The sequence below is a fragment of the Antennarius striatus genome, chromosome 3 (genome assembly GCF_040054535.1).
Source record: "Antennarius striatus isolate MH-2024 chromosome 3, ASM4005453v1, whole genome shotgun sequence".
Classification (NCBI taxonomy): Eukaryota; Metazoa; Chordata; class Actinopteri; order Lophiiformes; family Antennariidae; genus Antennarius; species Antennarius striatus.
The window spans coordinates 24,755,339-24,772,540 of NC_090778.1; the positions used below are offsets into that span (position 1 = coordinate 24,755,339).

At 41.8% G+C, this 17,202-nt stretch overlaps 1 protein-coding gene across 6 annotated transcripts in view; it reads right to left on the minus strand.

Annotated features, from left to right (window-relative positions):
* Window positions 1-17,202, minus strand: part of arb2a (ARB2 cotranscriptional regulator A) — a 150,022-nt gene that overhangs the window by 44,898 nt on the left and 87,922 nt on the right. Inside the window, exon 11 of one of the 6 annotated variants that reach the window (XM_068310631.1) lies at window positions 4,551-4,853. The exons of 3 other annotated variants lie outside the window; for them this stretch is intronic. In XM_068310631.1, coding sequence (XP_068166732.1) covers window positions 4,717-4,853 — 137 coding nt within the window. In that variant the 3' untranslated portion in view covers window positions 4,551-4,716. 2 more of the 6 variants (XM_068310634.1, XM_068310633.1) reach the window with 2 other exon arrangements.

Consider the following 17,202-nt stretch of genomic DNA (forward strand, 5'->3'; position numbering starts at 1 on the left):
ATCTGTGTTGGAACATGATTTGCAGTAAAAGTGCATGCACTCCTTCAGGAAAAATATTAACAAGAATTGGGGGGGGGTGCATCGCCGAGTAAGGGAGGGAGTTAACCACTAATTATCTACATAGAAACTGCAGCTATATGCGATATGCATGGTCAGCAAAGACAGTAACAATGAATGAAAAGTTCACGTGTGTGAAGGTTTGGTTTGTATGTGTCCTTGAGGCTGTGTTAGTGCCACACATATAAAGATGTGTGTGTCTGTGTACACATGCATGTAGATGTGTTGTATTTGTAATCTTTGTACACCTCAGCGAGGATGGCTACTCGCACTCCGGAATGTCTGATGAAGATATCAGAGTTTGCAGAGCCAGGGCAGAATCAGAATGTTGAAGAAGACCGGGGGTTTAAAGCCAGAACTATGAAGCACAGCATCGTCTACCTGGGGAATTCTCTACCTCTATATCACACTCACGTCTCGCTTCCTTGCCTCTGTGCTCCCTAACTCACATCCTTTCACCGTGACTCTACGGAAACCCCAAAAGAACTTTTGGTTGCACAGCCTTCCCACAAAAATGAAGCCCTTTCTCTCTCTCTTTACCACCCGTAGCCGACGAGCAGAAGAGACGGCAACCCTGTGCACGAAAGTAATCAATTTTTAATTTCTCACCACTTTTTCATGTTGTGTCAGAGAAAGTTGTCAGGAAACGGGGAGCTCGAGGAGGCTATGGGAAGGAGATGGGAGGGGATGAGAGGAAGGATGAGGAACAGTGAATAAGAGACAGTGAATGTTATTTCTCAAATACAGGAATGCATCCTTTGTCGTAAATACCCAATAAACTTAATTCTAGTCACATATCAGTGAAATGGCTTCATGTATCTTTTAACACATCATTTCCTAACTCAATTTTTTAAAGCAGGTGGTTGTTTTTTGTTCATGCCACAAACTAGACTAGGTTTTCCGTAGTGACACGGGCAGTGAAAACAAGCAGAAAATCTAACCGTTCCATATAGAGGAAAATTTCTACTGCTGCTAATATGACTTAAAACCTTGTTCCACAGCTGAGTGGGCTAGCACCTGCTGCGAGCGGCAGCTAGCCTATTACAGCACAGAACAGCGCTGTCACTAATTTTCTGATTCAATTAGCATGCCTCAGAGCTTTCCAGTCTAATTGCAAACTACTTCACAGTTACCTCTCTGATTAATCGCTGCCCATCTGCAAGCATTGCGTGCAGAACTTGGTGGAACAAATTTGTGTATTCTCAAGCATCAGCTGCATTGCCCCGAGTTGTTGAACAGGCCTCCATAGAAAGTGTGAATGGCTCTGATGCCTGACTTGTTTCTAGATTGTGCATTTTGAAGACTCAAAGTTCACATCCTGATGTTTCGTAAATGTTGTTCGAAAGTTTGCACAAAAGGCGGCGAAGACAATGACGTTGGTCCTCTTTTTGAAGAGGACACATCAGGTATGAAGTCTATGTGGACAATGTGTGTATTAATGTGTGTTTGTCAGTTCTCAACAAAGGAAGCTGGGACCACAATTCAGGAATTCCTACTTCCTTAGCTGAAAAGGTAAAAGTTATTGAAAGGATGTGCAAACACCACGTGCCATTCTTGAACCATTTTATACTAAATTCTGTAAAATAAAAATGTTATCTCAAGGCTGAGCTACCACACTAGAATAAATGTACAGCATTGAACAAAATAACCCAAGTTCTACTATTCATGGCAGCTTTGAACCTTTTGAACACGCATGCATGGACAATGTTTAACAATCTTCACAACCAAATGCCGCAAATTACAAGTCTGCCTCAATGGGCTTTGTGATCTCTACTGCATGAAGCACCACCAGGAGAGAGTCATCACAAAAAAATATTTTAACAATTACATAAAACATTGGGGAAGGCATGGAATAAATGTTTTTGCATACTGAATAGATTTAGGATGACACACAATCTAAATATATATGAAATTAATGAAGAGTGGAAGATGCAGTAAAACAGGGGAAAAGACAAAGGCAGCTAGGAACACAACCTAGACCTCACGTGCTTGCGGGACTCTGAGTGTTAGTGAAGAGCGTGGAGTAGACATGCTCTGGAAAAGGTGTTCGCCCTTCAGACTCACCTTAAAAATCATGTTGTCAAGAGGAAAAAGAATGATATTAAATGCAGAACTATTTATCTTGGTTAAAACGTGTACAGTTTGTAATGTATACACAGGTTTACAAAGATGGTATACACAGATTGCAAGATATTCACCACACAAAATAAAGAAGAAATTTAAAAAAAAAGTATAAATATAATGATGTCATTTTACGATAAAAGAAAAAAAGAAGAGAAAGAAGGGCCCCAGTGAGTACACTGTAGAATGTTGTAGTCATGGAAACCAGAATTTTACTGGAAATCCAATCAAAATTCTGGGCTTTAAAACCTACCAAAAAAAAAAGAAGAAATCAATATTTCACGATTTTGAGATTAAAGATTCAAACTTTAAAATTACAGTCTGTAAAACCCCCACATTTTTTAATCTTAATTTTATTAAATTCTGGTCTTGGTCTTACACTTGACTTTACCCACAGGACAGTGTGGTCTGCGCATGTAGGTCTCAATCTTCTTGGAGACCCACCGGGAAAGTCATCACCTTTGCAACCAAACCAGATTAATAGGTCTGTGTCACCAGGGTCGTTGGCTGGTGTTTACTTGTGTTGACCTCTGAAATGCTGAAATGCAGCACAGGATATAGCAGAAACAAAGTAACGCCTCGTGGCAGGGGACATGGGGGTAGGTGGCGGACAAGTTCTAGATTGAAGAGTGGAGACACCACTATTAAAAAGAAGGGAGCGAGGTCAGGGAGGAGAAAGGAGAAGGGTAGAGAGAACAGGAGGAAAGGGCAATAATCGGTTCCTAAGAAAGCGAGTACATCAATATCAGAGAGCAAGTAGAGGTGAGCGGGAAGCTTTGACAGTGAGAGGGAACAGGAAGACGGTTGAAGAAGTGGAGCTTGGGTCAAAGGTAGGGCTGAGGTTTCTCTCATATCAGTCAGTCACCCAGAGACTACCAGCTATCACAGCCAGGGCACGTTGCTCTCAATCCCACACAATCCTCTTCTCTGTTCTCCAAACCCAACCCTATTGACAAATCTAAAACCAAGGTCACAGCGGTGTTTACACAGCCTTTAGTCCAAATTACATCATCCGAACTCCAGCCGATTGGATGCATCACACTGTCACCGACAGTAAACGACCTGGCAGGCTGCCGGCCACTTAAGGCAAGAAAGAAAAGTATTGGAATTCATGTTAAATAAAAAAGTCAGACATATAATTTAAAAATCCCCTAAAAGAAATGGCACAAGAGCTTGGCATTTAAAAACTTAATTGGGTGTTCAATTTGTGGCCACCCTAACACACAAACACAACATAATTGTCTTACTGTGTGAGGCAATGTTTCCCTTTATGAGTCTACCCCAGAAACAACAAGGAATCATAACGCACATTGTTGCTTGCCCCCTCAGTAATAATGCATAACCCACTGGCTGCGCAGGAATATAATACCAATATGTCAGGTCTCTGATTTGGCCACAATTTGCATGGTTATAATAGCTTATCGACTGGCTCAAGGTTGAGCAGGGCCAGGCGGCTTCACTATAATGACTGGCCATGTGCCTCAGACAGTTTATTTCAAGCTTCTGTGGCTCAGTCACCCAGCTCCCTATCTCGTCAATACCCAATCTTGATCCCACTATCTGCATCCTGACAAAGTCTGCACAAACACGTCTGCCCCCATTTTGCCAACAACTTCACCTCCTCCTCTTCCATCCCTTCCAACACATTTTTTTTTCCATTATTCCCGTATCATACAAGTATTTCCCATGAAGATCAATACAGGTGCAATTCATTAGGTCCTCCAAAATTTGCTTGTCTGCAAGTGTCTGCCTGAATAACAGCTATTGACTCTTCCTGGTTTTTGGCCTGATGCCCACTTTCTTCATAGTCTATGCAGCAATGCAACACACTCCAGAGACAAACTCATGACCTTGCTTTCAAAATCCACAAACAATAATTATTTTTTAAAGTATTTTAAGATTATATAGGGAAAAGCGCAAAATTAGAAAATGCCTCTTTGTCCAGAAAAAGAAAGTATGTTAATTAATTGAGTGTCTGAATGAAAACACCTATTTTTGTTAACAAATATGTTAAAAAATATGACATGTGGGACAGATACAGTGAGTTTTTATTTTATTTTGAGCTGTAAATAGTTAAAGTTGCAATTGTATATATAACAAACAGATGAATTTTAAATGGAATTGTTAGCTGCTGTAACTTAGTCAAGAGACGAATGACAAATGAATTACATTTACAAGACACACTTGTCTTTTTCACAAGTTTTCACATTTGCATGAAAACATAACATGTGATAGCTTGAATTATAATTTATGAACTATAAAATATAGAATTACAAAATATAAATTTATGAAATATTTTACTTTTAAAGAGGATCACGACAAAGTTAATGAGAAATAAGAGGAAGTGGACAGATAAAATACAAGGGGAGGGCTGGACAGGAGACTTGGATATGAGCCAAAGAAAGATGGACGGTAGTAAAGATGTGAGGAAGTGGACAGAATAAGTGCTGTCAGGCAAAGGTCTGTTTTCATTGAGTCCTCCATAAGTTTGTCCCTGGAAGTCATTTCCTTCCCAACAAAACACAACACTTTACAGTATTACTGCTTGACATTTCCTGGGTCCATGTCAAGGGCATCACCTTGAGAGAACGTCTTCCAAGTACAGGGGAAGAGGTCATTCAATAAGAGACGCCTGCCTTCCTGGCTCGGACGCTTTGTGATCTGTGATTGGATTTCTGAAACAGAACACATAACCTAATTGTTTGCACACCATCAACCAAATATTTCCCCCAAAAAAGGTTGGGGCACAGTGAAACACAACAAGATTGCATTATAACCTTTTTTCCATTTATAAACTTTAATTCTTGCCTTTGTCTACAAATTGCCTTCAACCAGGGCCGCTTGTTGCCACTCACAAGAGGACAAAAATATATATAATTTTGTAGTAATTATTATTGTAGTCAGATATTTGTTGGAAAAAGAATTGTTAATAATTCACACCTAATTTTTTTTTTAACGTCAGAATAAATTGTATAGTTTTTAACTTTTTTGTGGTTTATACAAAATATGAACGACAGACTGCTTCATATTTAAAACAACAACAACAAATAACTGAAGTTCTAAACACATTGCGCTAGTTGTCTGATCACAACCCCTATCACACTGCTTTGACAAATCAATTCGGAAACATCTATGTTTTGGCTGTTATGAAGCCATTTCTGAGATACAAAGGAGTGGGGGGGTTAAAAGTAGAAGAAAGGGACAATCAAAAGGGGAAGTGGAAACAGAGCAGCGTCGGTCCTCGGTTGAGAGGTCAAAGTGAAGGCAGAGCGGCCATGCCCACTGTGGGCACTCAGCTGGAACTAAATGTGGACGCTGAGACGCCAACCACTGGAGTGCTGCCAAGGATCGCTCACCCAGCAGCACTTTTGCTCTCTTTCTTTGCCCGCGACTCAACAATGAGTGGCCTCCCGCCCGAAAAACCTCATTCCACCTGCCCCTAACTCCCCCATTCTCCTTCCCCCTACTCTATTTCACTGTCATGCAACATAACATGTTCATCACGGCAAACACAGCACTAATGATCACTACTAAAGGATGGGTAAATGAAACGGTTGAACTTCAAATAACTGATAGTTGTTACTGAAATTTTAAGTGTATATTTCAATAGCCCCACTGGGATACTGCACGGCTTTTTGCCCCATGTGTCTGTGCAAGACCACCCTCTCTGCGATGTGTGAGAGATACAATGGTGCCAGTGAGCTTGTCCAAACAGCTGTGAGTGATCTGGGTGTCATCCCATCTCCACACACAGGCACACATACATACCCACACATGTCCTCCACACACATACAAACACACACACACACCATCTGTGAACACCAACACATGACAGCAAATAGGATTACAGTATGAAGGAAGACGAGGAGGATGATCCAAACACCATAATATCATTTCCAAGAAGGGATGGGGATAGGGCAGGGCATTGGGCAGGCTGGAGCGAGGGTTTTACGGAGGGAGGTGGGGCAAGGGCTTAGCTGGTCAGAGGTCAGACCTACAGTGCAGCGATCTAATGGCCGTCTGGATTGTGCTGCAAGGCTTAACTCATGTTTTCCAAAAACAAGACACAGAAACTAGGCCAGGATTCAAGAGATGAAAACCACCACAAATACCACAACAGATAAATGAAATGCACCGAAGTTCAAGTAGTTCAAACCCTTTTATGCAGTAGAACCTTTATTTTAACTCCTCGGAGACTAAAGAGGAAATTATTCCATAAGTAAAACAAGTAGAAATCCATGATTAGTATTCAGGAGTTTTTCCTTCTGATTTACTGTATTAACATTTCTTATGCTATGTTGATTAAAAAACATGACAAGATTTTATTTTATGATAAAGTAACATCTGTCTCCAAAGGTTTAGTGGTAATTTTAGTTGGTGAACTTTTAGCCCCTGATGTGTGAAGGTTACAGAAGAACATCTGACATAAACATCATAACATCATCAACGTAACAAGTATTAAGTGTCAGCTGTGATAAATCCTTGGGTTTAATCCTTGGTGTCCTCTGACATTTAAAAGAAACATCTTCACTTTATTATCATATGGTTTTAACAACAGTATTGATTGTTGAGTGGCTGGAAAACTCAATCCTGCTGTCAAGCATCAGTGTTGAAAAGCAAAGAATGGCTTTAAGCTATGCAACAACATTTTCATTGTATGTTAAAAGCCTCATCGTTCATGCGTTTACATTTCTGGACAGGTCTCGAGTAGGAACCACCGAGACAGTCTAATATGAACATGAACACATCCAGCGTGATCCACAGGAGCCTGCCTGACATGTGACTGGCTGCGACACCTCGAGGTGAAAGGTCAATACAGATTTCAGCAAATCTGAGCAGGCACGGCATGAGCTTATATTCAAGCAGGGGAGGGGGTATTGGCCTCCAACCCGTACTCGCTAAGAACCTTGAAGTTTTTTACACTGACCTAGACTTGACTCCTTCATTTGGGATGTTAGCTATACTAATTACTGCCTGATAGCTGCCTGGTGCCAAAAGTGATTCCCTTTCCCGGATTCTCCTACAACAGCTGGTGCCAACCTCACTTAGTGCTTATGAAGTGTTTTAGACGAAAAAGTGCACACCCCCACCTTTTTTCTGCTCTGGCAATTTACGTCTTCAAATTACCTCTTTTGTTTAGAGTTTGTTATCTGGCCACATGTTGTTCAGAGGGCAGGACTCAGGCCAAAGGGGCACTGAACTATGTAACATCAGAGGGTCAGCTGAAGCTGGCATTTCAAACATCAAACAAAAGGGGATTAAAACGGCACCAAGGATGGATTTGGAATTTGCGCTTGAGGATACTGACGCCAACCATTATCATCTCAAAAGTAGACACAAGGCTAGTTAGTACTTTCTACACAAAGACTAAACAATATGACAATAAAGACATTTGTGGATTTTGTTTACTGACACCAAACAAACCATTGATATCATATATCTGACCTCATGTCTGATTTAAGATGGAATTCCAGGATTCTCCAAAATAAAAATTAAAAAATGGAGTGATGTGTAGTAGAGCAGCGTCCTCATTTCACGTCATGTTTTTCACAAGACACGGTAATACAGTGTAAAAAATACACTGACAATCATTTAACTTCTCTAGGACAAGGTGTTTGACACCGTCCTATGGTTTGCGGCGAAAAAAACCTGAACATCATACAGTTGTCCTAATTTGAAGACGAATTTGGTTACTTTTCTTTGCCAATTGCTGTATGAATTTTGCGGAAGTGAGCACACCGGCACAACCTCCCGAAATGGTCACAGGTAGAATCGTGGTGACTCTCCTTTCAGTCTTTATAAAATTTTATACACAACACCATTTTATACACACAACCTCATGTTGAACAGGCTATATAAAAAGATGACCCTTCTGCAGTTGGGGATTCTTTGGCAGGGCGAAGGTCACTGGAAAAAGGGGCCAGAGCCACAAAGCAATCAGGGTAAGTGATTGGGAAGGGGACTCCCTAAATGTCCTAGTGGTCAATTTATTTCCTCTGTGCCACAAGGCCCCCTGTCCAACCTTGTGGAGCCCTTTGCTACCTGATCTGCATGTCTGCTACTTGGCCTTAGACCCCCTTCTGTGGCCCTCTGGGCCACTCCCACACCTCAATGCAACATTCATATCTGGTAACTTAGAGCAGGCCCGGATCAATGTGAGAAAGCCTGCGATTATCAGTGCGTGGGTGCAAATATGTGGTGGTTGCATCTCACATCATTAGCGTATCACTTACCGTCTACATATGTCGGGCTATCTGGAAGCATGTCCGAGTGAATTTGAATCTGTGCATGCATGCAGTTGGTGTGACAAGTGGCCTGTCCATGTTGATTAGATAGGTGAACCCTGCAGTAGGCGGACATATCGGCGCTCAGAGGTGATAACCAGTCTGCCTGGAGGTCAACCAGATAACAAGGCATTCTTCAGAGGAGGACGTGTAGGTAGTGTCTCTGAAAATATGCACACCTACAGTATGTTTACCCAAATATAAAAGCTAACACAGAGCTATATTGCTCAACATGACCTGTCATGGATGATTAAGATAAAGGGCTTCAGGGGAATTAACAACCCCCAACCCTTAATTCAGTTCTATAGGGGAAGGTTGAACACAAAAATATTTTCTCCATTTACACTCCAGAATTGAAACACATAGAATATTTGTTTTCATATTACAAAAATATCCTCATATAAGATGTCAGTCAAAACTATTTTGGAGACCATCTACGAGAAACTGACAAGAAAATGGAGAAACATAACTGGAAATCAAACCGCTTGAAATCTCTGAAAACTCTCTTGGCTTCACAAGCAGAAACATGCTTCACTGAACTCATGATGCATTTAACGGATTGCTGCTGTTTGGACAGCAGACGTAGAAGTCAAGTCTTCAACTTGCTCGGTTCAGAGCAGCGACTGTCGGAGGATGTTAGCGGATAAACTTGAGAAGCAGGAAAGAAGGGCTGAGGATTAGGAGCTATGTCATCAGTGAGAGATCAGTGCAACCTATCTCATTACTCTGAGGGACAATAAGCACAGCAACTCTCCAAACACTTTATAATTGCTGCTGCATAGGCTACAAACAAGCTGTGTTTATTACCCCTTTCGACTCCTCGGTGCATTCACGGGAGAAAATATCATCCTCTAATTGCTATATTTCTCTAATACTAGTGCGCATTGGTTTCACGGGCGGTTTGTCTCCTGTCCTGTAGATGGCTGGTTAATAAAGTTTTTATCTGTCAAAATGGAGCACATGGGAGGCCTCCAAGGTCACCGCTGCATATTCAAAACCTGGCTGCTCGTGGAATCTACCATCACTTTTGTTTACATGGTTACATGAAAAAGGAGCAACATTATTTTCTCAGTGAAAAAAACCCAACACAATTATAATTTGAAGCTGCTTATGTCAAAAAGGACTTCCAAGGATAATTTTTGTCTTTATTTTCTTAATCATCTCTTTGGCAGTTATATGCATTCCAGTTCTAGTCACTTTTTTCAAGATTATTCTTTTGTTTTATTTTTTGCAAAATCATTATAAAGGCGTATTTAATTAGAAAGCATTGTCGAGAAGAGAAGAGAAGAGAAAGAATTAAACTGCTGCCACAACGCATCAAAAAAAGGTTTATCTAAAAAGAGACGTGGGTTTAAACTAATAGAAGAAACATGCAAACCATTTTTGCACACTTAAACAGTGGAATCACACAAACATGCTGAATATTAAATCCACTGAGTTTTGCAGATGTTTGATCTCAGCATGGGATTTTGGATCCCGTGCTTGGGTGTATATTACAATACGTGTGTGCCCATTAATTAACAGGTAAACCTTATGAGCCGGCATCTTGAACCCCTATCAACAGAAATCTCCATTTCCAAAAAATGTAAAATAACACCAACAGAGCACAGCAGAAGACAAGCAATGTAAGTGCACCTCATTATAGCCAATATACAGCGATGGGATACGTGATCAAATCAAATTCTTAAACCTTTACAAAAATTGTAGGTAAAGAAATTCAGTGATTTGTTTGAGAGCACCAAAAAAAATTGTCTTAATCTTAATTATCAATGAAGAGCCGACAGCATTATCTTCAGGACCGGAAAGTTTCTAGTGAAAGAATTCACACAGACGAAGATTAAATTAAAGATTACACCTACAAGTTGTTGCTTTTTTGTCGTAGTAAAGCTAATTATATCATCATATTCATGTTATTACTCTTGAAGAAAAATGCAGTGGAGTGTTGAATTAGCTGGTTTTTTTTCCATCTTCAAAAAGTGTGAACTTCTCAGGATTGATAGTGACACTCTCATACGATTACTCCATAGATTAACCTCTCCCCATTCTAATCTACTTTATCCCATCAACTAAGTTCACCTAGTAGCAGAAGCTGAGAGGACTACAACATTTATGCCATCAATGCCAAAGCATTGAAGATAGCTATTAAAATAGGACTGTGTGCTTTAAAAGCAATATACGCATCCACTGATGGAAATATAAAAAAAAAAATCCAGCAATATCGTACAGGTGCGAAACAACTACGATGATGGTGTTTCTACTATTTGTCTGGTTTATCCTCTCATCTTCTCACAGACAAGGTCAACAACAATGATGATAACTATCATCAGAGGGATGTTGCTTCGTGGAGAACATCACTGTAACACTTGTTGGGGGCAATTCATGCCTCATTAATGAGGTGATACTGGAGGACTATGGGATGAGGGTGAATATTAAGAGTTATAATACAAGCATTGGTTAGGATTTGCAAAGACCCCTATTGGGGCTTACTGGATTAAAGCCACACCAGGAACCAGTCGAACGCCACTTAAATTTAGTTTATTGTGTTGGAATCTTCTTTTTTTTCTTACTGGCGAACAAGAATGAACTGACCACCATTTCTCATCTTCATCTTCTCTTACGCTTGATCCCGTCGATTCCGCAGCCATCAAATATGGAGTATACATGCTTTTTGCGTTCGTTTTTACTAAGTGGTTTGCCACATGTCGAGGTCGGGGGTAAATGCTGGGCGGATTAGAGCCTATATCGAGTCAATGAGAAGAGGCCATATGGGCAAATGAGATCCATTTCCATGAGGCACTAATCTGGGGATGCCCTCTGAGTGACCAGGGATGTACACTACCCATAGCAGCTCAGAGGCTTGGGAATTTGCAAACAGCCTGTGGCCCGTTCTACTGTACGTTGTACGTTAGCTCCCCCATCTGACCTTGCAGAGGGGAAAGAGCCTGGCCTTCCCCGAAACATGAAATATTATTAAAAACACAACAACAGTAAACAAATACTGTGTGCTTTGCTACTGTACCGGTATATTTGTCTTTACATCAACCCTCCCTGCAGCTCGAATCTTACTGGTTACGTAAGTGTACTTCGGTCACAAATGAGCAGGACTCACATCAGGCTATAAGAATATAATGACATACAGTATAAACAGGATTGTAAACATGAAGTAACTCCTCTAATGTTATTTATATACGTGTACATAGCAGACTGCAGAACAAAAGCTGGTGTTTGCCCCATGGCGGGTAAAAGCAAGAACAAAACTCACAAATAAAGCAGTAGAAAGTACCGCAAGAGAAAAAATAAATAGAGGAGATAAAGGAGGAGGGCGGGTATTTATTAGAAATTCTGTGATTGGCTGCGAGGCGGGTAGCAGAAGGACAAATGGACAAATCTGAGGAGCTAATAAGAGTGAATACTGAACAGCCCTCATGGGCAAATCTGGCACTAAGATGATAATGAGATTATAAAACCCCACTATATTGCAGCAAATTGTATAAGTGTTTCATTGAACCTTGTTGAACTTTCATTTATGCATGCCTGGCTCTTTCCCTTTTTGTCTCCACCCCCCCTCCCCACTCCCTTTCTTCTTTTCCCCAGGATGATGGGTAGAGTGTAAGAAAGGAGGAGAGGATAAAATGCCTCCTGGATGGAGTTTACCTAGTGCAGGGGTGAACTGAAGACCACAGACCAGGCTTTCCAGACACGCTTCTCGTTAGAATAATCACAATAGCCTAAACTGTAAAAGCGATAGAGCTCTGCATGAGAGATGGGATTCTAAATCACACTTCACATTTGGAAGAATCTCCCATCCTTCTGCCGGTGTGACCTACACACATATCTACAATAGCTACAAATATCCAGGAGTAAATAAACCTGAAGCCAACAACGTCTACTTTTAAAAATCTGCCAAATTTATTTTTGAGTGAAGATGAAGATGAACGTTTAAAGAAAAGAAGAACACCAGAATATGAGAACAGACTGACAACATGGAACAATTACGGTTGAAAGACATGGACCAAAAGCACAAAGAAGATCTGGTACAAACCTTCAAGGTTGCTTCAGATGTTCAATTATGACGGTTACCGGAATGATGTCTTCTTTTTCATTGCCTGTTCCCGCGGCTGTTTTACCTTAAACTACCGAGATAGCTGTACATTTTGTAATGGAAAAAAAAAAGTTTTCAAAAACCTAAAAAGGGATGCAAGTAGACAATAAATTGTACAGGACTTTCCTGGAAAACTTAATTTGCAGAAAGAAGTTTAACATGTCTCTACTGCAGAAGTGGTCTACCTTAGAATAAAAGAGAATCGAGGAGGGAAGATCCTCTAATAATGAGCCAATCAGCGGAGATGGATGAAAGTTAAATATTAGGAGGACAATGAGTCTGGCATGAATTCTATTCACAGGTGCTTCACCATTTAATGAACTCTCGGTCTCATTGTATTAAAATATGCAGGAATCCAGAATGTCACAAAAACATCCAGTGATACAGTCTGTCAAAACATCCAAAGCCAAATTTGTGATATTTCCAGCTTCTAATATTTGAAAACCGCTCACGCTGTTATTTTAAGACTGTAACGTTTTCAGTGTTTTAGGTAGGACATTTTAGAATTTACTAAGAAATTCCTAAAATTTACTAGGAATTTAGGTATGAAATAACCCGCTGGTTATTGTAAAATTGATCCAGTGTTTTATTTAATAGGGTAAACAATGTGTGATTTGTTTTTACTGGAAATACGGAAGGATTTAGTTCCCAAAATAACATCATGTCATAAAGCTTCTGTTTCCAAAGCTGCCGATTCAAAGTCCCAGAAACATAAAACATAGCCTTCCATCAGAAGTAAAAGATCGAAGTCTGAACTTTAATACTGATTTGTGACACAACGATAGACCAGACATCTGCGGTCTCATCGCGGAGTCAGCGTTTTCCACATTGTGATGATACCAGCTTTCACAAATGTGACCCAGACAATAGTCTGATGCAACCCGAGTGGATCAAGGTCAGAGGTCAGGTCCGGTTCAGCGGAGTTTACTCGTCTATTTCCTGCAGCGCTTACGCAACGTGCGCTGGCGAGGCTAAGAAAACACTCAAAACACATATGTGAAAACAAGTGCAAACACATACACACGTTCATGCGATCTTCCATTGAGGCGGCAGACTTCCACCTTACCAAGCTGAGAAAACAAGTGGTTAGAGAGGAAGGGGGGGGGGGGGTTAATTTAAGTTTCCTCTGAAATAGTTAAGTCGTACACATGTCAATCAGACAGAGTGTGTGTGTCTTTTGTGGTTAAGGGGTGAGGACAGCGAGAGGTGTTTAACGGTCAGCTGTGAGCGTTTTGGGTGGCGAAGGTTACTGTCAAATTGAACCTACTAACCCAATCCACATTTGCAATAAGAGCATCAAAGTGTGTGTGTGTGTGTGTGTGTGTGTGTGTGTGTGTGTGTGTGTGTGTGTGTGTGTGTGTGTGTGTGTGTGTGTGTGTGTGTGTGTGTGCATGTGTGTGCGCGTGTCACCCCATCTGCTTTTATTCTCAGGCACTCATTGTGTCTTTGTCGTCTCCTGGTAAATTAATAACACCGAGCCTCAAACGTATGAGCCTTAGTCATGAGGAGGAAAGGCAGAATGACCTCTCATGTCACTGCACAGGAATTATTTCTCATTTCTGTAACAATATTGCATCACTTTACCGAGCCCCCCTCCACCCCCACCCCCCATTTTTATCCAAGACTAAAAAAAAGAAAAGCAAAATCTTCACTTTTAATCACGGAAAACAGCAAAGCAAGATAGTTGGGCATGGCGAAGAATCCCATACAGCAGTGTAGTTATGTAGTGAAAGAAAATGAAAGTGAGTCTCTTCCTGCAGTCCATTAGAGTTAATTACAGCCTTGTGTTGGGATGCTTGTAACAGAGGAGGGTTGGTAATTAAAGTACAGGTAAGACATTAACTTCCTTTTGTTAGCCATTAATCAGTGTTTACCTACAGAGAGCTCTCCCTTTGTAATTAATAATCAGCTCGGACAATGAGTAATCACCCAAGAGGAAGTTGTGTGTACGTGGGTCGTGCGCTCATGTTTGCGTGTTATTAGCACACACCTTTGAAACGGCATTTTTACTGATCAAACAACCCATCATCCATCTCACTAGACAAAAAAAGCCAATAAACTAAGCGGCAAAAAAGAAAAAAGAAAAAAAAGAAACAAAACAGAAAAGCTGTTCCAAGGACTATTCATAGTCACCTCTTCATTCTCTCACATGTAGAGTTTATCCTTCTCTTGGCATCCAAACACAAGTGTAGTCTGGAATAATTACATATTGGGAAGGCCTCACACACCTCTTTCATCAAGGGCCCCCACTCCCCAACTTCTCCAGCAGCATTGTAAGCTACTTTAACGTGCACACACACACACACACACACACACACACACACACACACACACACACACACACACACACACACACACACACACACACACACACACACACACACACACACACACACACACACACACACACACACACACACACACACACACACACACAAACAGTATTTCCAGCTTGTTTTTTTTGTGTGCATATTGCGGTGTGCGTTCGGCGTGCTCCTAACTGATAAAATGATGCCGGTGTGCCAAGCCGCCACCAAATGCCAGAGTGGTGGCCTTCCTAGTGGAACAAATCCCTTTTGCATGATGGGTAAAAGAGAAAAAAAAACCCCCAAGAAAGACAAAAAAAGACAAACAAACAGGAAACACACACTTGCATTATCCTCCCTCCCTGTTTGGATCCCTGCAGCCCCATCAGAGCGCCATGCTGGTACATCGGCGTTGCTCCACAGATGATTAGGAACAACAGACGAGCTCCACCTCCACTCCCCTACCTCCTTCTGCCAAGAGTCTACCAGCATGGGAAACACAATCATCACATCATCGCTGCGCCACACACACGGAGAAGGAGCACAGGTGGAGGAGGGGAAAGGTAGATGCACAAAGGAAGTTGGGAAGCAGAGGGTTGGCAATGAGTGATCGGATTCAACCTGTTCCTCCATCGTGTGTGTGCGTGTGTGTGTGTCCGTAAATGTGTGTGCTTGACAGCGAGTATCGACCGGCCTGTCCTGTGTTGCCGACACGCTCTACCGTCAACCCTGATTACCCCCACCAGCACATTTGCACACATACTCTTACCATAGCAACCTAACAACAGCAGCCATGGCAGCAGAGGAGGTGACTGCTGGGAGCTAGAATGCCTGTTGATTGAAGCGCCGAGCCAGGATGCCCTGACAGCCTTCCCTCAACCTTCTCTCAACCTCCTCACCTCTGTTCCTCCGCTGTGACTCCCACCACAATGGCAGCTGCCTGTGAACCTGCCAGGCTGCCAAGGACACAAAAACCGACTGAAACAACCTTTGACATCAGAAGCTGCCACCAAAAGGCCAGACACAAGCAGCGCTGGCAGCTCCGTTAACAGGCCAGAGACTCCGATCTATTCAGCGCGGTTAAAGTAGCGCGAGTCAATAGAGCACGAGTCAATAGTGCATACATACAGATGGACACTGTGTCAGAGAGGTCTGTGTTAGGACAATGTCAGGCATCCCAACGGTTTCAAAAAGCAGAGCTTGATATCTCGGCTCAGGGGTTGTGCTCTTTTGACCGGCAACGAGTCACTGAGAAGAGATATGAAACATCAAGGCCAGAAAAATGACATTTGGACATGAAACACAGTCAGTATGGGTTTTGTATGGAAGGCTTGATGACATTTCAAGGAGCTGATTCACTGGTAGATGTTAAGGCCACCCACCCACACATCTCAGTGTGGAACATGGTGTTTTAGTGGCCTGGATGAGATAGCAGGTGTTAGAGATGCATTCACTGACATGTGGAGCATGTGTAAAATGACCTATATTCCATTCGCCGTGATGTCAGCGTGGGGCTTTGAAGGGAATGAAATTGCAAAGCAGGACATAGCGAGTGACGGAGGAAATGAATGATGAGACAAGGATGTGGAAAGAGGTGTGGGTGTATATGTGTGTGTGTGTGTTTGTGTGTGTGTGTGTTTGTGTGCATGTGTGGGACATTTGCTTAAGCAGGCACATAAAATACAAAGATGGATGTTTCATACTTGCGAGAGATGTTTTATTTCCTGTTTCAGGCTTGGACTATCTTTTTTTTTTTTGTTTCTCGGCAAGTGTGTGCGGTCGCGCTAGTGCGCCTGCATGTGTGTCACTCTTCAAACAACACTGCAATCATGATCTCTTATCAACGGTCATGTCGAGGATTACAGCTTTCATCCCTAATCCTACATTAAGGACACATTCTCATGATGGCCGTGACATCATCAAGGCCAGTCGACTGCAGCGAGGGCACAGGGACAGGAAGCCAAACACCACAGGAGAGGATTAATGAGTATGGGAGACATAGAAGATGAAAAAAAAAAAAAAGACAAAAATAGAAATGCAAATGGAACGGCACATTTTCTGTTATGCGTCTCAGGCAAACTCTGCGTGCGTGTTTCTGCGTGCCTGTTTGTGTTCCAAGATAATCTGCCACTGCTTCAGTTTCTCTGACAATGATGCCTCTCAATCAGCCCTGCTAAAACCTCCAATCTACGCAACATCAACAAGCAACAAACACACACACACACACACACACACACACACACACACACACACACACACACACACACACACACACACACACACACACACACACACACACACACACACACAAAATATACTTTAAAAAAACATT